General features: G+C 52.0%; 2 protein-coding genes across 2 annotated transcripts; one reads left to right on the top strand and one right to left on the bottom strand.

Moving 5' to 3' along the window:
• Positions 1-485: 485 nt before the first annotated feature.
• On the top strand, positions 486-5,680 carry BPIFB2 (BPI fold containing family B member 2). The gene is made up of 16 exons (XM_027894954.1): positions 486-507; positions 1,123-1,239; positions 1,494-1,587; positions 1,863-1,970; positions 2,121-2,258; positions 2,681-2,726; positions 2,939-2,999; positions 3,229-3,320; positions 3,421-3,597; positions 3,887-3,928; positions 4,043-4,207; positions 4,479-4,546; positions 4,847-4,892; positions 5,115-5,178; positions 5,256-5,332; positions 5,612-5,680. Exons 1-16 carry the CDS (start codon positions 486-488, stop codon positions 5,678-5,680), a joined length of 1,386 nt encoding a protein of 461 aa, XP_027750755.1.
• A 3,548-nt stretch (positions 5,681-9,228) lies between these two features.
• LOC114063027 (BPI fold-containing family B member 4-like) lies at positions 9,229-19,772 on the bottom strand. Its single transcript, XM_027895012.1, has 16 exons — positions 19,648-19,772; positions 19,045-19,174; positions 18,146-18,260; positions 17,580-17,684; positions 17,174-17,329; positions 15,539-15,602; positions 15,079-15,142; positions 14,577-14,668; positions 13,361-13,534; positions 12,779-12,832; positions 12,476-12,643; positions 12,307-12,374; positions 11,145-11,187; positions 10,613-10,676; positions 10,203-10,279; positions 9,229-9,640 (listed from the first exon to the last, which is right to left on the bottom strand). Exons 2-16 carry the CDS (start codon positions 19,154-19,156, stop codon positions 9,617-9,619), a joined length of 1,380 nt encoding a protein of 459 aa, XP_027750813.1. The 5' UTR covers positions 19,157-19,174; positions 19,648-19,772; the 3' UTR covers positions 9,229-9,616.
• Positions 19,773-20,249: the final 477 nt, after the last annotated feature.

The following is a 20,249-nucleotide window of genomic DNA, read 5'->3' as shown; positions in this document are numbered from 1 at the left end:
CCCTTTAGGTACTGGAAGGGGCTCTAAGGTCCCCCCCAGAGCCTTCTCTTCTCCAGGCTGGACAATCCCAACTCTCTCAGCCTGTCTCCACAGCAGAGGTGGACATGGAGTCGGCTGTCATTGTGGGGGTTCAGGAGAAAGCACAGCTGCAGAGCAAGGAAACCCACATTTGCTTTCTAACAATGTTTGATTTCTTGGCACCCTTCACCCAGAGGCTTTTCTTTGTGCTCCTCAGGAACACCACAGCGAAGACAAGCTGCCCCAGCACCTGCTGTTCAACACTTCACCTCACCAGGTCAGCAGCCAGTGTAATCAAACCTATGGGGAAACAATTAAAATGGTACAGAAATCAAAGTGTCCCCACACTGTCCGTGTTCCCAGCCCTCTTTGCCAGCTCCTGCCCCATCAGCCTTGGTTGGAAGGATATATAAAGCCAACAGAATTCCTCAGTGTGGCCACGACAAGACACGGACCCAGTCAGAAGAATGGGAAGACTGGCCAGGAGAGGTAAAGATGCATTTGCAAACTGAATAGCTTGATACAGGCGTTGCTTCTACTTACTTTTGTGTGTCTCCACAAGGGTCAGCACTCACCAGAAGTCCACTTTCTGCAAAGACTGAGATAAATATGTATGTTTTCTGCAGGTTAGGCTTTCTGAATTTCTTGTTTTCTTAATATTGTAGGAGCACTATAGACATTATAAACAATTCCCAAGTGCATTTCAGAGATAGATAACACTTTCACCTTCTCATTTGACTTTAGCCTCTTCCATAACTTCCATTCCTTTCCTCTTTTAATTTTAGCTCCTGTTTATTTGGTGGTTTTATACCAGTTGTGGCTGTTCTGTGCTCTTCAGCAGCTGTGATATCGCTGCAGGCACCGTTCTACCTTACAGGCACGGGGTTTCTTCAAGGCTGAGCATCTGTCGGTGCTTTTAAGGCAGAACACAGGAGCTCTGGGTTGCTGTTGCAGCAAAGCTGACAAGCTCTGCACCACAAGCCCGATCCAGGAGTGGATCTGTGGCTCTGTGCCTCAGTGGTCAGCCCAGGGCCACGCTGCTCTGACTGGGCTGCTGTGGGTGCCCCCCTCCTCCTCCTCTTCTTCCTTCTTCTCCTCCTCCAGGGGCTGGCATGGCAATGCTCCGCACCCTGAGCATCCTCCTGAGCCTCCTGGTCCCGGCTCACACCATCAGGTCACCCGACTGTGGTGGCATCCTCACCCCATCAGGACTGAAATACCGTAAGTCCAGACCCACATCTCCCACACCGGCAGTGGGGAGGGGAGGCAGTGGCATCTTCTGGTCCAGTGATGAAACACCAAATTCCAGCACCAGAATCTTGAGGCACTGCTCAGCTCACCTGCATCACCCCCTGCCTACTGCTAACAGCAGGGCATCAGTAAGGGATGGAAGTGTGTCACCTGGGTGGGTTTCAGTCCATCCATCAGGACACCAGCTCCAGAGGGTTTCATGAAACATCTGTCCTATTCCACAGTTGCTGAAGTTTCAAAGCCACACGCAGAGTCGGTCCTCAGGCAGGACCTCATGGCCCCACCAGCCCCAGACCCGTCTCTCACCTCCCCAAGCAGGTGAGTTGCCCAGGCTTTGCTGCCATACCCCTGGTTTATGATGGTGTTTGGGTATCACCACAAAAGACATTTTGGCAGAGAGGGCAAAATTCCTCCTGGAGACCGGGAGATTTAGGAACCATCTCCTGGCTCCTCTATTGGGGTGCAAGGGGAGCGGATTCCATGCTGCCCTGGGAGAGTGGATTTACCTGTGCAGATCTCAAGGACTTTTGGGGCTTCTCTGGGACTGCACATCAGTCTGTGCTGGCCTCCCGACACCTTCGTTTCTGCTCCAGCAGGAACCAAATTAACTCCGTAAAGGTTGACGAGTTTTCCCTGACGCTCGTCCCTGACACCGGGATGTGGCTGAGCATCGACGTGGACCTCGGCATCACATCTGCCCCGTGAGTGCTGGGGCTGCACAGGCTGGAGCCAGCCCAAGCTCCTGGCTGGAGCGACAAGGATCCAGCACCTGCAGGAGCAAGGGTTGCCTGGGGCGAGCATGGCCAGGAGCGCCCCTCAGCTCCAGCCTCCTCCTCTCCTCCCCGGCACAGCTCGACCACCAAGGAGATGCAGCTGTCCATCCTGGCAGACCTCCACGTGGAGATGAACCCTGAGGGGAACCTGGAGCTGGTGACCTCTGCCTGCAAACCCACCCTGGAGGAGCTGCAGAGCACCGAGGAGATGGACAGGTCGGCCCCACGGTTTTCCTTCTTGTGGGATCTGGGTAGTGGGGGGAAGAAGAAACTGAGGCAGAAGCATTTCTGGTCAGGAAGGTGACCAGATTGAGACCTGTTCACCGAAAGCTAACAAAGCCCAGCACAAAAGCTTTACCTTCATGGGAAGAATTTTGCTCTGCTTTTTTTTTGGGGGGGGTTCCCATTTGGAGAGAGTTTCAGTCTCTCATAAGGGAGCAGCACTTTTAGAATAGTGCAGCAGGAATGCTTTTAGTTCAAGTCCAGTGGCAATTCTGAATTGTAATCATAGCTTAACAGATGGTAGAAAATAATGCTAATTGTCTCTGGATGCCTTTTGGGTCAGATAAAACACACTTACCCACCCTTGGCTGAGCTGGTTCTCTCCAAACTTCTTCTGTTCTGTTGTTTTCACCCAGCACGTCCTCAGGATCAGATGTGGACAAGCAGATCAACGTCGAAAAGGTAAGATAAAGTTTGTAAAGGCATGAGACAGCGTTGTACACTTCTGTAGGAATTGGAGCACTTTCAGTCTACCTGGAAAAGCTCTGCCCCACAATTCCAATCTCACTGGACACTGCCATTGTCCCCTGGCTCCTGGCTGCATCCTGGGACACACAGTGCCAGCAGACCCCCATGTTCACCTATCACCTTTCTTTTTGCTCTTCATTCCACAGATTTGCCTGGAAGTCTCCAAACTGCTTCTTTTCCCAAATGAACGTCTGATGTCTCTGGCAGGTGAGTGCTTGGCTTTCAGTCCCATTATGGACTGAGGGCTTCAGGGATCGTTTTGGAGCAGGTGGTGAGGTGGGACAGACTCCTACCCTGCAGCAGCAGTGACTCTGCTGCCATCATCTCACCAGGGACCTGCTCCCTCTGCCTTGCTCTTTCCCTGTGTGCTTCCCAGAGCCAATCCCCCACCACTGCTGCCCTCCCCTTCCTGAGCATCCCTCTGCTCCATTTGCAGCTCCTTTCCCCATCACACCCACCTGCCAGGTCCGGTACGTGCCCCTGGCTGCCCCCATGTACTCTGAGCAGGGAATCATCATCTCCTTGCAAGTAAGTCCTCCCTTTCCAGCTCCCACAGCTGCTTCCCTTCCAGTGCTACAACTCCCTGAGACATCCCAAACTCGTCTGGTCCTTGCCTGTGTCCCTGCAGACGACTTTCCAGGTGTCAGGGACGGCGATCCCCCTGCCAGTCAGCCCTGTGCCTTTCAGCATGCCCGAGCCAGCAACCTCCAGCCCTTCCCACCTCACCTTGGCTTTCTCTGAGCACTTCTACACCAGCCTCTTCTTTGCCCTGGAGATGGCTGGAGCCTTCAACATGACCATCCTGGTGAGTGGAACGAGCAAGGAAGGAAGCAGTAGGAAATATGCACTTGAAGGGAAGAGACACGTGCCTTGCACAAAATTAATTAGAGTGTGTCTGAGCTCCCACAGGAGTCACAGCCCCTCACTCTCACTCTCCCAAAAATATTATTGGTCTAATGGAGTTTGCCACGAAGGGTGACATGTGCATAAGATGGGCTCCATGCAGGGGCTGCAAGGCCACGCTGGACACGACCCCCAAAGCAGCAGCCCCACCCAGGCATTAGTCTGATCACGAGCTGTGCTTTGTCTTTCAGAGCCCACTGACCACTGCCACCCTGGCAGAGAAGATCACTGAGGTGTGTTGCTGTCGCTGTCACCCCAGCTCGGGCAGTGACCCCCAGCTGCCCACCCACCCCCCAGGGGGTGCAGGGACACCTCCATGGCCAGAAATAACCCCATTCCTTCCTCAGATGGGCTCCCTCTTCCAAGAGGACCTACCAGTGGTGCTGCAGGCTGCGACCCGGAGTTCTCCTCACGTGGTGCTGGAGGAAGGCAGAGCAATCCTGAGGCTCTTCCTGACTGCCCAGATCGGAGCAGTATCATCGGTTTTCCAGAGCTTCCTGAGCATGAACGTGGTGAGTGTGCCCTGCAACGACACTGAGCTCAGGAAGTGTGCCCATGCTGCCCACGGGCACTGCCCCTTGCTCTCAGCCCTGGTCTGGTTGCATCCACCACAGGGTCTGACTCAGCCCTTTCCCATCCCAGCGCTCCCAGCTCTCCAGCAGCGTTTGCCCATGTGGCATCACGCAGGGAGCACGCTGCAGGTGGCGAGCCACGGGTGGGTTCATCACGCCCCACTGCTCAAAGCCATTTCCTCACTGATCCTGCCCTCTGCTCTCTCCACAGGACGTGTCTGCAAGGCTCCACCTCGGCGTCACGGACACGAGGATGATCATCTCTGCAGCAGCGATAGAGTAATGAACCCAGCTGTGCTCTGGGCGCCTGAAGGGGACACGTCACAGGCACAGCAGGGAAAGGAGAGGCAGAGGGGTCCTGGGAAGTTCTTAGCTTTTAGAGTTTGGGCGTTGCAGAGGTGGCTCCTTCCTCAGGGAAACGGTGAGACACCAGAAATGTGGTTAGGGAGAAAAGTGGGAATTGCACCTTCTGTCCCCTGCATTGTTTCTGAGCCCAGCCAGGGGATCTGGGGAAACAGGGAAGTCACTGTTTGTTACAGCTCAGCACCAGCAGCTCCTGAGCTGCTCTTTGTTTTCCAGGGATATTGAGCTCAGCCTGGCTGCCTCTGACGTGGGTCCTGTGCTGGTAAGTGCTCCTGACCCCAGCCCTTCCAGCCATCCCAGGCAGTGGGTGCCAACAGGGAAATACAGAAATACTGACTTTGAGTCCCTCTTACACCTGGTGGAAGGGAGAGTTGGGTCCTTGTGGGATGGGGAGATGCGCAGTGAGCATCAGAACCCCTTCCCATGTGTCTCTGCCTCCTGCTTTAGTCCCACACCCTGAGCTGACCCTGGTTTTCCCCCACAGGCTGCCTTGCTGGAGGAGCTATTCTTGCCCACGATCCGTGAGGAGGTGCCAGCCCAGATTAACGGTGAGGAGATGGGAGCAGGTGCTCAGCACACATCCAGGCAGCACCCAGCCTGCAACTTTCCCTCTTTTTTTTCCCAGTGGTCCTGAGAGGAGGTGTTTTCCTGCCCCACATCGCCAGTTTCACCTACACCGATGTCAATGTCACAGTTCACAGGGTAAGGAACAAAACCTTCAAATTGCTCTCTGCTTTGTTTGGTTTAGAGGGAGCATGGGAGCAATACTAACCTCCCAGTTCTGGAATAAATCAGTCTGCTCCTTCAGCTCTGGTAACCTGCAGAATCAAGTTTTGTTGATTTAAATAGGCCCAGCCCCTCTTTAGCCCCATGGACACAGGCCCTGGCTGTGTCAGAGGGGCTCTGGGTGGTGGTGAGCCTCGTGAGGGCTGAGGGAACCACACAGGCACCATGCTCAGCCCTCCTTCCTCCTCTGCTCAGGATTATGTCTTGATCCCCTGCAACCTCCAGCTAGAGGCGAGGACTGGCAAGGCAACCACCCTGGGCTGAAGCCTGGTATCTGGAGTGAAACAGTGGCAAAAGCATTCTGTCGACTCTCACATCACACTCCGTGGTTTGTCACTGCTTGAAGTGTTCAAAATCTTCTTTCTGGCCTTACTAAAACATCACGGTGTCGTATTCTGGATAATAACAGCGTTGCACTAGCACCTTTTTCTTCCAGCCCTACCCCTGGCACTTCTGTTGCACAGAAGATGGATTATAACAACATTCCGTGCTTTAATTAAACATTTCTCTTTAATTCTGCATTTTCTGGTGTGCCTACTGACATTTTTCCCCCTCAGCAATTTGTACCCACAAACAGACGAATTTTGCCTTGCTAAGAACTGGTACCAGTACAGATGTCCAGACATTTAATTAAGGGAGCATGAAGATCCCCCTCATTTACAAGGATGCAAAGCAGCCTCCTGCCTTCTCAGCTGCAGGATGGCATGGCCCCTACCACGAGAGATCTTTCATCTGCCTTTCCTCCATGTCTCGTGTTACTATGGGAACATTACGGCTGTTGGGTTTCCTGGGTCAGAAAGAAGAAGAGGAGGGGGAGGAAATCAGTCTGCAGAATGGTTTCTAATTTTAGACATGAAGGCAGTTATATTTTCAACACTTGGCTGCTGAGAAAGCTCATCACAGGGAAAGTGCTGAATGAGAGGTGACTGCAGGCGTCAGACTGCGCCAGTGCCACGGCCGTTGGCATTGGGATGCTCTTTCCTGCTGACCAGATGTGTCTCCAGGTTGTTCAGGAAACTAAAGTTGGGGGGGGAAAAAACATCCACAGCAGACAGGAGCAGCCAAAGGGGAAGGGTGGGTGGTAACAAAGCTCCAAAAGCTGCTCCAGTCACTCAGTCACTAGGTGCTGCTGGCAGATGCCCTTGGCCAGGGCAAGCACGTGGCTGATGCCCAGGAGGAGCATCCTGAACCCTGACCATGCAGCTCCAGGCCCAGCTCTCCCATGGTGATGTTTCACGTAATGCCCCAGCCATAAAACCGTATTAATTACATCTACATCTGCTTTCACTTGCCACAGCTACAGCCATCATTTCTAGCCCCTGGAGCTGCTGAAAAACACTTCAAAACCTCATCTTTCAGAGGCTCAGAAAATGGGAAGGCAAACAAAACAAGCCAGGTTGATTTACTACAAGGAGTAAGGAACCCTGAAGATTCTTACGTGCCCAGCGTGGGGACCTGACTAATGATGTTAATGCCCAAAGTTGGCCATAGCACGAACTGCTCCTAAAAAAAGTTTCCTGGTAGAGCTGCAACCATTATCCTTTGACTAATAGATCTGAAACCAGTTTCCCAAAAGGAATAAGCTACAGTAGTAAAGAGATGTATTTCTTTGCCAGGGGATGTTCTGGCTCTAGGCTTCACTGCGTGGCTCTGCCTCTCCAGTGCAGGGCTGGGGTTTCAGGAGCTGCACCCCCCCAACCCCCAGCCCCACATCCCACCTGAAAGCAGCCAGAGGCTTGGAGCAGAGCTGGCTTATGCTGGAGAACGGGGGTCTTCTGCTTCTCCCTCCAGTCACCCCACTTACTGAGCCCCCCCAGCACAGCTGGGCCTTCAGCAGGCAGGCAGTGCTGTCCCCAGCTGCCACTTTGGGTTAACCTGGGAAAAGAAATGCTGGAAAAAAGTGTTTGTATTAGCACCTTTGGCATAGACAAGATCCATCACTTTCTGGGCAGTCCTGCAGGAAGTGCTGCCTGGTCATATTTGGCTTCCTTTGCCAGTGGCACGTGGAGCAGGATGCACCAACAGAATGGTTCAAGTGCTGATACAGTGGGGACAAGCCCATCTCCAGCCCCCACAGAGCAGCAGAGGGATAAAGCTTTGCCAGGGGCATTCCTGGAGCAAGAGCTGGAGAGCCCCAGTCCCATGCACTGCCAGCAGCACAGCCAGCCCCTTGCACCTCCTCCTGCTGCTCACCCACCAAAAGATTTTCCAGCCTGTCAAGGCTCCAGTACTAAGGAAATTTTCCTAGACAGGATTGTCCCAGAGATTATTGATTCTGAATTGCAGTTTCCTGCTCTGGGTATACTCCTGAGCTTGCTAGAAATTCAGAGCCTTAGATGCACAAGTTGCAGAAAACTGAGAAGATGCTGCCCTTTCCTTTGGAAAAGGCTCCTCTGCTTTTTCCCCACTCAGCCTCGTGGGACGAACGGCATGGCGGAGGCCAAATCCCAGGAGGAAAGGCCTTTTCCAGGGGCATGAGATGAGTTTTCTGCTCTTCTGTGACCCTGGGCTGGCAGCCCTGGCCTGGCTCCTCGCAGCAATGAGTTCTCATCACATGCTTCCCACTGCCTTTTCTTTCTCAGGTTAAGCAGAGCCCCGGGACAGTGACAGATCACAGAGTGCTCCGTAACACGCCAGCAAAATGAATCTCCCCCAGCAGGGCAGAATGCACACAGAAGTGATGGCCAAACGAGTGTGAAAAGAGAGGCTAAACTTTACTTACTGTCCAGAAGGTGTTTGCTCAGGAACCAGAACAAAACCTTGTGCAAACACAGCCTGTTCTGCCAACCTGTGGGCAGAAAGGATGGATGGAGACGCCAAGCCCCAACAGCACAGGAACCCCGAAGTGGCACAAACCAGCTGGCAGCACATGCAGTTGGGGCTGCTCATCCTGCCCTCTGGGTAAAAGGGTCACACAGACCCCTCTGCCAGCAACGTGGGCACGCTGGTGTCAGAGAACATGATCAATGGGATCTGATCTCCCTGCTCCTGAGCACAGCCCGATGCTCCACAGCTTGTTGGCACCTCGCTCTGCAGACACCCCTCACTGCAGGGTTCTGGCACTGAGGCTGTACCCAGTCTGCTGATTAAACGTGGAGCCTTGTCCCTTTCAGGCAGAAATGTGGAGTGGAACATTGCCCCACCCCTCACCTGGGCAGTGCCAGACCCGTTCTGCAGCAGTGCCGTTCCACCACCGGCTCTTGGGGCACCAGTAGGAAATAACAGGCTCATGATCACGTCCAGTGCTTGGCAAAACAGGTGTCGGAGAGGCCATTTAAAACCTCAGGTTTATTTTTTTTTTCTTTTTACCCGGAACAATTTGTGTTTCTGAAATCCAAAGTGCTGTGATTCTTGTCCCTGTGATGTGCAGATACCAACAGATTGTGACATGGGCCCAAGCAGATGTGGCTCTGGCAGGCAGGCGGGTGTGCTCCAGGGCTGTCAGACCTCTCTCATTTCTCTGGTAATGAAGTTTTCCCTTCAGATTCTATCAGGAAATGCTTCATGACCCTTGAAAATTCGATTTAATTATGATTTCTGCTTGTGGATTAGCATTTGGTCAGCAGGTTACCAAGCCAGGAGGAGCCACTGAAATTCCAAGTATTTTCTTTTCTCAGAAAGTTCGAGTGGGAAGAGGTTTCAAACTCAAAACCAAAACATCGTTTGTCACAAAGGAAGCAGATCCCAGAGTGGGGGCAGGACAGAACTCTCCCTGAGAAGCATCAGAAACCAGAACCTCATTCTGAGCACTAAAAAAGTAGGAACATTTATTAAAAGAGTTACATGACAAATGTACCCTGAGCTCGCACTCAGCACTTCACACCCTCCCAAAACTGGATTCACTTTGGAAGCCACATGCAACAAGTTCACTTCTTCTTTCTATCAGGAAGAGCTTGACCTCAGAACAAATTTCCCAGTTCCACTGCAGCATCACATGCAGCTGCTGTGACTGTGACCCCAAAATCACACCAACTTCTCTAAATAAATATTTGTACACAGAGCTGCCGATTGGGTTTGGCTGATGCAAGTGTAGCTGTACTCACACAAGCCAGTTCACTTTAGAGTGTCTTAAATATTATCAGTAATCTTGAATCAAGTTTAGGAAAGAAAAGCAGATCATGCTGGCCCTGGTGCTCTGTTCTCGCTGGTCTCTTCCTCTCTCTGTCCCCGCAGACTCCCCCGTGCCTTGTGCTCCCCAGCTCACACCAGAAGCACGATCAGGCCCTGAAGGAGAGCAGGGAGAGACACATCCACGTTATTTCCCAACTTTGAGGGATGCTGGTTCACAGCACAAAACAAAGAGAAAAGCCTCCTGCAAGAATCCTCACATCCAGTTTGTAATAAGGAGGGCTCAGAACCCTTTTGGAAGTGTCAGAGGACATCCCAGCTCTTCTGGGACACCTGCAGGGTGCACAGGGCTGGAACTCGGTGCAATTCAGACACTTTGAAAGTGTCACTGGAAAGGACTTACATGACCCTCCCAGATCCACATCAGAGCTTCTTCCATCAAGTTCTCCAGAAAGGAAAGAAGGTTTGGACGGGAAAACAGGACCTGCCCCGGGGTCTGAGCACTGCTCATGACACACTTGGGTCCATGTGTGGGCATGACATCCTCAGGCAGCATTCCCTGATCTGAGGGAAGCCAGACAGAGCAGCCATTTTGACCTTTCAGGGGTTAAAATCTACAGCTCTTGTCCACACCACCGTCACTGGCAAGATCCTGTAAACATCCCCGGCGGCCTGTGCTGGTTCCTTACAGGAGGGAACAGCCCATCTGAACACTCACCGCTAATATCTGAACATCCACCTTTACCAAGGGAATGCCCAGCACGTTTGGCAGCGGGATCCCGATGCTCAGGGCACCTGCAGGAGACAGACAGGTCCTTACACACCGTCAAGGGCTGACTCAGCTCATGCCCCACGACAGAGCTGCTCAGGAGCACTGACTGCAGCACCACCATGCACTTGGCTTTCTTTACACTCTCTGCCACTGACTGTTGCCAGGACTGATGCTGGGGTGGGATGGTGCAAGAATGATGTTGGACATCTCACTCCAGCCTCAGAATGGGGATTGGAGAGCTTTAATTGCTTCTGCTCTCCTGCCAGAGCTTCCAAACACACACACACATCCCCTTTTCCCCTCCTTCTCCAGAAATCCAAGCACTCCCAACGTCACAGCCACCTCAATCACCTTACCATTCATCACAGGCAGTAATGTTTCCGTGAGCAAACTGCTGCAGTGGGGCTTCAGGATTGAGATCTGAGCCAGAGAAGGAACAAGTACATGAGGGGCACTGACCTGCCCATGACAGCAGAGACCCCATCCTGCACTGACACAGCAAAAGAACAAACAGTCCCTCTTCTCTTTAAAGCAAATCTATTCCTCAATTTGTATTCAGTGTTTTCTTTGGGAAAACTTCTACCTGGTGACACTCCTGCTGCAGATCTCTGTGAGCTTCGCCCGAGCAGGGGTGAATGAACAAACAGATTTTGGCTTTATCTTTGTGTTATCAGGAAAGGCAGAAGGGAAAAAAGAACAGCAAAAGAAGAATTGCTACAGCCTACACCACAGAGCAGCTAACAGCTATGACCATCAGCAGGAGCAATCCACCACAGCATCCCACAGGCATGGCCTGGCTCCCTTCCCCCCTCTCCTGAAACCACAGGGCACCATTCTCAAGCTGGCTCTGCCCGCCCAGTAAAGCCCAGAGTGGTACCAGAGACTTACATTGCTGATGCCAACATCAGAGGACTCCAAGGAGAGGGAAGTGCTGCAGGCAAAGAAGAGCAAACAGCAGGTCAGACACAAGGCACTGTCCAGAGCTCACAGCCAGACCCTGGCCACTTCCAAGCACAAGATTCTTCAGCCCACGGGCAGGGACCCCCGTGAGGCATCACCCACAAAGGGGTCCCTCCATTGTAACACAAAAAGACTTGCAAGAGAGAAAATATAAGAGGAAAATAAAAACTTAACCTAATTTTTATTTGCTTGTCGAGGAAGAAGCACTACAGCAGGGCACACACACAGCTCCTTGCTGCCCCTTTCCTCTCCCTGCACAGGTTATTCACCTTCAGAGAGGAGTCAGCTCCTGACAGCTGAGAGCAGAGCTTCTAGAGCCCCGTGGCAGGGGGGGAAGGAACTGGGGGATCTTTAAGGTCCCTTCCAACCCAAACCATCCTGTGATTCTGTGTAAAAACACCCAGCCTGGATTTAAGGACCTGGAGATTTTGCTACAGCTCCTCATCTATCACTGCGATCACACAACTACTCATACCTAAAATGGATGCTCTATTTCCACTTTCAATTTCTCTTTTCTACTTCTATTGAATCTTCTTATACCTTTGTCTATTGAATTAAAAGCCTTTTGATGCATTTCTATTCCCTATATCGCTGCATACAAGCTATGCCAATTTTGCTTCTAAATCCAGCTCTTTGACAAGCTAAATAGCCCCAAATCCTCAAACCTCCTGCTATAAGGAATGCTCTCCAATCTTTAATCATACCTTGACTGGCATTAATGACAGCACTTTCCTTTACTCTTTTATCACTCATGTCCAATATCAGGCATTTTCTAACCACTGCCCAGGATCAAAGTCAAGCTGACAGTCTTACAATTATTCAGGTTACCTCATTCCTCCTTGTTATAAAACTGACACACTTTCCCCCCAGCCTCCTAAAACTTCCCAGCTGCTGTAATCCTTCCTGAACCACCCTGTCCACCTCGTGCCATCAGCCAGGCATGAAAATCCCCGGATTCTGAGAATGAAACGTCTGATTTACAGAAATGGAAAACTGCTTCAAGTCAGTGGCCCCAGAGCTACAGCTGCAACACAGAGAATGTCACCAGCCAGCATGAGGAGAACAGTTTACCTGCCCAGGGCCAGCCTACCTGCGCAGGGCCAGCCGCAGCACCAGCCTGCCCCCCACGATCGACACGCGGACGTTTAGACCCAGGTCCTGCCAGCAGAGAGGCAGAGGATCAGCACCTGGAAACATCCCCATCCCGGCCACCAGCCACCCAGCTGGCACCCCTTGGAGGTGACTCCATCCTCACTTACAGCCTTCAGCAGCAGGAGGTTGAGGACGGATCCATCTAGGCGGTTAAGGAACACATGGATCAGGACTGAAAGCTCGACACTGGCTTTGTTTTCTTCCAAGAGGATGAGGGGGTTCCCACCCAGGGTCAGCTTGATGTTCAGAGGACTGGTCCCACGGCAGGTGGAGCACTGTGGGAATTGGGGACACGTGGAGGTGGCTTCTGGCACCGCACACACCAGCCAAGCAGGGAACCAGCAGTCCTCATGGGTGGCTCGGACCCGGCGGGGTTTTCACAAACCCTTGTGCCAGAACCAGTTACTCACCCCAGCAGGAGCAACTGTCCACAGGGCCTCGTGCAGACGGGTGGCACCAGAGAACTGTGGGAACAGAAGCACCAGCACTCCAGTTGACTTCAACAGCACCCATCCTGCCGGGGCCACCCCACTGCACAGCCCCCTGAGCCGCCCACCCTCTCCACTGTTCCTCAGCTGTTTGAGTGACTCCCAGCCCAGGAGGTGGAAACACCCAGGTAATGGCACTGAACACAGTGGCTTTTTTCAGTGACATTTAGCAGGTTACTTGAAACGGATCACAGTCTGCAGGAGTCCACGGCACAAGCAGTACACAACTGCTCTCCACAGGTGTCCCTGGGGTGCCCACACAGAAACAGGCACAGCTGAGCAGTGCAGATGCTATTACAGCTTTCTGAGGAGAGCAGGAAGGAGGCAGCAGTGAGGCTCCAGCCTCTGCCAGCGAGCACAGGGACAGGCGCAGGGACACGCACATACAGCCCCAGCAGCACCAGGGATGCCTCAAACAGCCCTCCCTGAGCAGACCCAAGGCCAGGCTGATGCCTGTCCCTTGTCACCCACTCTGGCACGAAATACAGGTGCTGCTGCACTCACAACATCTGGCGTGCAGGGGAAGGTCTGCGGCGGCATCCGGAGCAGGAGGGCCAGGATGGCGTTGATGAAGCTCGGGCGCAACACCAGGAGCAGGAGCCTGTCCATCAGCGGGGGCAAAGCGGAGGGGGATGAGTCGTGGGGGATGGTGATGCCTCCCACCTGCTTCACCGCACCCTGCAGGGAGAGGTGACACGGACATCAATCAATCCATCAATCCTGTCCTCAGAGCCACGAGGCCCAGATCCTCGAGACGGGAGGGTGGGGCTGGTGCCAGCTGAGCTCTGCTCGCCAGAGCTCTGGGAAAGCACCGGGCTTGGAGCAGCTCCCTCTGTGTTCCAGAGATGACAGGAGCTGATAAAGTCGCGTGTGCGTAACTGAGGCCTTCTCAGATAATAGCGTGCTTTGTCCAAATCACAACTCGCTGCGTCAGTTCATCCCTGAGGTCTCACTCCAGGCACAAACAAGGGGAGACAGTGCTGCTGCCAGCAGCCCCAGCCCTCCCACAACCAGCCAGGCATCAGCCACCCTCCAACTCCACAGAAAACCACACTGACACCATCTACTTGCTATGGAGACCAACTCTGACCATTCAAAGTTCTTGGGGGGGACAAAGACTCATCCCTATGAACTGACTGCTCCAAAGCCAGTGCAGCAGCAGGGTTTCACAGGCTGCAGTGTTTGCTATCAGTGGTTGCTCCTCTTTAGTGCTAATGTCTCAGCTGCTTCTCACCAGCCACTTGCTTTTATTTAAGCTCTTCTGTTAGAAAGCAGTTTGCTTTTTTGCTGCTTTCCCCCCCCCCCCCAGTGAGACAGAAGTAAAAAATACATCCATTAGCCTGGTTTAGCATTCACCCACCACAGAGGCTGAACAGCAAAGGCAAGAAATACCAACACCAGGTCTGCAGGGTGGAGGAGAGGAGGAAAATTGCTCATCCCAAGAGAGGGAGGGCTGCTCATCCCAACAGCTACATTCAACAGACAGTCTCGGGCAGACTCAGGGTAAGTTTGAGAACAGAGCAAACTTGGAGAAAAGCACACACAGTTGCTTAGTGGTGGCTTGGATAAAGATCTAAATACTTAGGAGCTGGCATTTCCAGGACAAGTCATTAGCTCAGCTCCTCCACAGGATTCTACAGCTCCCACGGGATGAGGTGAGCAGAGTGAAAGGCAACACACAGCCCTGCTCCCAGGGTCCTGCTGCCCAGCATTAACTTACATCTAAATCCAGCCCAAGGAACTTGCCAGAGGTATAGGGGATGCTGGCCAGCTGGTAGTGGATCGTTCCTGCCGTGCCAACTGGGATGACAGCTACACACAGGGAAAGGATCGTTACAACACCAGGAAATAAGCAGCAACACAGCCTCCTCCCTGATCCCTCAGTCCACCAGCCCCCACACCCACAAACGGTCTGAGATTCACTGCTGCAGTGTGCTTGCTGCTACTCCAAACGGCCAAAACTTCCCCTAATTTAGCTTGTGGGAATCTGCCTTTGGGATATAGCCCAAAAAGAGCATCAAAGAAAATAATAAAACTGGTATAAGGAGGGCCAAGGTGGGAGCAGTTCACTTGGAGTGCTGTGGTGTGAATTCAAGGTTCAACAGCAGCCCTGAGGAAGTGTTGGAATTCTATTGATGCACCGGTGGATTTGACGTGGGAACGGCCCTTCCCACTGTGGGGAACGTGGAGAAGCAGCACCTCATCCTCCACAAGAAACACACCATTGAGAGTGCCCAGGAGCTGGATGTTCACGAGGTTCATCACGATGTCGACTACAGGGCAGAGCTGCAACACGAAGCAGGAAAGCGACCGCTCAGCCCCCCTCGCCACCGTCACCCACAGCCTGCCCAGACCCCCCTCCCTCCCACCTAAATCCCCATGGAGCAAGTGCTGCGTGGCACTGGGCACAGCTGGGATGCTGTGAAAGACCTGGGGGCAGGGGAGCAACCCCGGGGCTGTGGGACCAACACTGAAGGGGAAGGCTTTGCCCTGGGGAATATCTCAGGAATATCCCTCTGGAGCTGCCAGGCTGCCCACAAACATTCCTGCCTCGTGGCACGTGCCAGTGACGTGGGAGAGCAGCAGCACAGAGAGATGGTGCAGCTGGCTGTGACCTCGTAACATATTTTTCCCAGTATCTCTGCCTTTCAGCTGGGAAAGGAGGGCAATCTTCAGCCGTACCAAAGCGGGCAGGGTTGCTGTCAGCTGGCGAAGCACCATCTCATTCACTGACAGGGTGAGTAAGCTGGAAAGGTCAGAAAAAAAACTCACAGTCAGTACCAAAAAAAGCTCCAGGACAGGAGACCAAAGGATCTCCAGCCTTCATCAGGGCCACTGTTATGGCTGACATCGGCCAGAGCAGGGGCTGGACAGAGGGCTGGGGGGCAAAGGGGCCACTCGCCCCACTGAGGGGAGAATTGGGCTCATTGCTGAGAATCACAGCATCAGTAATGTTGGAAAACACCTCTAAGATCACCAAGTCCAACCATCAACCCAGCACCACCATGATCACCCCTAAATCATGTCCTCAAGTGCCATAACCACATGTATTTTAACGCTTCCAGGCGTGGTGTCTCTACCACTTCCCTGGGCAGGCTGTTCCAGTGCCTGACAGCCCTTTCTGTGAAGAAATTTTTCCTTCAGCAATTAGAGGGCACAGATATCACTGCACAAAAAGCAGCGAGCCTCTCACAGAATAACCTGTGTTTCGTGTCTCCCTCCGGTATTTAAATCAGTGCTGTAGTTAAGGGAAGAGGGAGCTGTTAGGAAATATCCTCCTGTTAGTTACCGGGAGCAAACAATTTGCATCTGGAACAACAAGAGGAGAAATCTGCTGTGTGACATTTCCACGCTGCTGCTGAACAGCTCACTCGGGACGTGCAACGCCTGCAGCAGCACAGAGCCAGTTACGTCTCATGATCAATATATTTCTGGACTGTTGAGTTGGCAAGCCACAGACAGCAGGAATTCATAGAGCATCTTGTTATTTATGCCGAAATTCTACCTACAGATGCATCTGAGGAGGGGCCATGAAGTCAATCATGTACATCCACGCTCCCTTTACCCCCCCTGGGAACTCAATTCCCGCACACCATCGCTGTAATCCTGCTAAAACTTAAAACATGACCCCCGAGAGCAGGTGAGCCGTGTTCTCCTATTCACTCACCCAGCATTTTTCAAAGCAGCTGCTGCACTGATTGAAATATGTAGTGCATAATGCAAAAAAATAATTAGGAGAAATTCAATGAACCTGAAAAGTGAGTAATTCAAAAGCAATAAAAGAAAATATTTCCCATGATCAATTTACTGCTGCGTCCATCAATACGTGAAGTCAGCAAATTCCTGCTGTCAAGAATTTAATAAGACTGAGCAAGAGATGGGACATTTGCATGGAATTACATGCATCCACAGCAGTCAGAGGGAAACTCCACATGCCCAGCATTCATCTGGAACGGCAGCCAAAGGCAGAGAGTAAAACCAGGAGAAGCAATGGTTCTGTTTTCCTAGAACTCTCTCTGCCCTATTACTTGTACCCTTTGGATATCAATTCACTAGCTGAGTCTTTAGAAAGTATATTGGAGAAGGTACCAAACCTCATGCTTCAGATACTAAAATTTCCACAGATAAACAGGGAAAATTAATCCTCATTCCATTTCCACTGAAGCAACTGGCTTTGGCAATAGGAAAGAAGTTCTGTCCCTGAGGTCTGGCTCTGTATCAGCTGAGCTCTGCCTGTGTCCTGGCAGACTGTCCACACTGTTGGATAAAGAGGAGAGGATTGCATGCAATGGAAAACATAAATCCACAGGCACTTACCCAGAAAGGACCTTGATCTTTATGGCCCCAAGAATGCAGAGGCAGTCTTCAGTGACAACCTGGACCGTGCCAGATTCAAAATTCGTGCATTTAATGTTCGCGGTGATGTTCACATCCACTAAGATATCAATTAGTTCTGAGAGCAGGCCAACCAAGCTGCAAAAAAAGAAAATGGGATGCATTTCATCTCTCAGCCTCTACACAGAGAAACTCAGCAAAGCTAGAAGGAGCAGACTGCACCTCCTTGTCCTTCAGACCATTACCAATGTCACAAAGCCACCTTCTGGTGCCTGTTTTGCTCCGTGACTATATTGCAAGGTAAGAAACACCCCAAAATCCATAAAACATGCAAAATATGGCAGAGTAGGGGTTCCCCTCATCATCCACTGTGTATCCCCCCACTCACCATTTGCCACTGAGCTGCAGCTTTGCCCCGATGGTCAGCTGGACCCCGATCCCTGGCAGCAGCACCACCGACAGCCTGGGCAGCCGGACCTGGACGAGGTGCAGGCTGTGAACAACAGTAAAGGCTGGCACAAATTAAAAACATCTTCCAGCAGCTGAGCAGCTGTACCCAGCGAGGAACCTGTGGCAGAAACAGCACCACAGCCACCTCCAGCCAGAGGCATGAGGATAAGGGACAGCTGAAAGCCAGGAGAAGGCAGCCTAGAACAAGACTGGGGTGGAAGCTGAGTTTGTAGAGCTGATAGATTTTTCCCCTCTGTGGTCCCTTTGCCCTCTCTCAGACATCAGCAGCCACCACCAGAGCTGTCATTCTGCACCCTCACCCATAATCTGCAGTGCACCTTGTCACCTGCACTGCTACCACACAGATAACTTCAACTGGGTCAGAATTTCAGTATCATGATAAAACGAGGGTAACGGCCTGGGCCAACCAACCACATCACCAGCAGCTCAGCTTGTCTTGCTTCAGAACTGATGGTGAAGGTGCACTCACGGCGAAGCACTTACCCCGTGATGCTGGTGGGAGAGTTCAGCAGACCCCCTTCACCCATGATGTTGGGGAGCACGAGGCCCTGCAGGTGCTGCTGGAGAAGCCCGTTATGAATTATGGCATCTGAGAGAACTGGAAAACATCCGTGTGTGAGGACCAGCACGGGCGGCAGTGACCTCTCCCCACTCGGTCAGATCCGACCTGGTTCCGTGATCCTGTCCTGGCAAAGATGGGGCACAGCAAAGCCCCTTTGCTCCCCAGAACTCCTCACAGAGTTATCAGTTGTCTCCATGCTGTCTAAATACACGGGGATGGTATTTTGCAACATGCACTAAACCAAAGTTCCCCGTGGTGAATTAACATCCCAGACCCCCCGGTTTTGGAGGGCACGTGATGGCTGTGCGCTGCCAGGAACACCAGTGACCCCACCCAGAGGCTGGACTTCCACCCACAACTCATTTTCCATTTGTCAATGGGTTTTGTTTGTTGATTTTTGCCTGCTTCTTTTTGCTTTGGGGTTTTTTTTTGTTTGGTTGTTTTTGTGGGTTTTTTTAGTAGAAACAACTTGAAACGAACCAGAGCATTGCAAATATTATCGTGGCTGCTACTTCACAGCAGCTGTTTGTCAAACATCAGGTGCTCCAATATGGAAATGAGAAACTGAAACAAAAAGAGGAAATAACCCAGATCCAGCCCTGAAGTTCTGTGTGGTTGCTTGGTACTGAAACATGCCCCAGTTCTGGAGGAGAGATTTCCCTGACCTGTGAACCCAGCAATGGCTCTCAGGGGCTCTGAGCAAAGTCTGCAGCCCTGAGGAACTATAAAATAAAGATGAAGACACTCAGGAGGTTTTATTCTCCTTCATGATCCCCCAGAGCTTTCAAAACAAACACAGTTCATGCTTTTTTGTAGTTACCATTCTGCAATGCCCTCGGACTGACAGCGCAGGACAGACCAGACAAGACTTCCTGAGAGGGCGAGAGGAGGCCACAGAAAAAGATGATTCCAAAAAGCTTCAATACCATCATCTCCAGAAGATTCCCCTGCTGGCAAGGGAGACATCAGAGGGAACAGTGGGGGGGAACATTCTCAGAAGGATTTAGGAGGTCTTTCGTAGGAAAGAAGTCGAGCAAGAAATCCCTCCTCAAAAGAAGCCAAACTGCTTTCCCCCAAACTGATGTTTAAGTTATTTCTCTATCCCTCTGATGAGCAGTTGCAGGTGTTTCAGTGAAGGCCTCTGCCAAGAGAAGCATCTGAGGATTATCCTTGTTCTTCCTAACTTCCAAAAAGCAATAAACTGAAGCATAAGTGATTAAAAACAAGCTAGCTAAAAGTTATAATTTAATGATTATCCAAATCAGATTTCATTATGAAATGGCAGACACAGCTTGGAGCCCAGCGCAACCTCCAAATGAAGCAGCCGAGCACCAGGCACGCTGCACGTGTCTTTCCAGAGCGAGGACCCTTCCATCACAGCTGTCACCCTGCCACCACACAACCAGTGCACAGAGGATGTTACCTGAATCAGCCACAGCCAGCTGAGACAGGGGCTCGGCTCCACTCAAGCTCCTCTGGGCTCCTCAAGGCTCCGCGAAGTCCCCTTTTTCCCCGCAGCTGAGATGAAAGGAGTCACCCTTATATAAAAACCTGCAGCCAAGCAGACACACCTTTTCCTCGCAGCCTCCCTGGCCCATGAGCAGCCATCCCTCTGCTCCTGCTCCTTGCAAGCAACACCCAGCTGCCACCTCTCTTGATTTACACGAGGCAACGTCAGCACTGACTTGACCGGCTGCCATTTCCCTCCGTGGCCTGGGTCACTCGGATGCCACTTTTTCCTCCCACAGTCTGTCTTGAAAAGGATGCCCTGCAACCATTGCAGGGATCCCCATGCTTTGAGGAAACCATCTTATTTAGGATATCATGAGTTATTGAAGCATCTGAACCCGGCAGGAGGCTGATGGGGCTGGCTGTGGGGGAAGGCAGCACACAGAGCACACGAGCTTGGGTTCAAGGAGGCTTAAAGCAGGAAACTATCTGCTTTTGCCCATCCCTGAGGAGCTGTGGGACTTTCAACGCTCATTTCTGTTTCAAGTGCAGTCCTAGAAATATTTTCTTGAGAAA

Source organism: Empidonax traillii, unplaced genomic scaffold (assembly GCF_003031625.1).
Source record: "Empidonax traillii isolate 1590-97213 ecotype Southwest subspecies unplaced genomic scaffold, ASM303162v1 scaffold448:size1359114, whole genome shotgun sequence".
Classification (NCBI taxonomy): Eukaryota; Metazoa; Chordata; class Aves; order Passeriformes; family Tyrannidae; genus Empidonax; species Empidonax traillii.
This window is presented reverse-complemented; position numbering and strand designations above follow the sequence as displayed.

What these genes read in the sequence shown, in the direction of transcription:
- BPIFB2 (XM_027894954.1), top strand. Translation starts at nt 486, where the DNA reads ATGGGAAGACTGGCCAGGAGAG. An exon ending in AGCAGATCAACGTCGAAAAG is followed by an intron (nt 2,727 to 2,938) that starts GTAAGATAAAGT and finishes TTCATTCCACAG; the next exon opens with ATTTGCCTGGAAGTCTCCAA. An exon ending in GGTGCCAGCCCAGATTAACG is followed by an intron (nt 5,179 to 5,255) that starts GTGAGGAGATGG and finishes TTTTTTTCCCAG; the next exon opens with TGGTCCTGAGAGGAGGTGTT.
- LOC114063027 (XM_027895012.1), bottom strand. Translation starts at nt 19,156, where the DNA reads ATGATGGTATTGAAGCTTTTTGGAATCATCTTTTTCTGTGGCCTCCTC. An exon ending in TCCGAGGGCATTGCAGAATG is followed by an intron (nt 18,261 to 19,044) that starts GTAACTACAAAA and finishes GATGTTTTCCAG; the next exon opens with TTCTCTCAGATGCCATAATT. An exon ending in ACCTCCTGCTGCTGAAGGCT is followed by an intron (nt 12,375 to 12,475) that starts GTAAGTGAGGAT and finishes CTCTGCTGGCAG; the next exon opens with GACCTGGGTCTAAACGTCCG.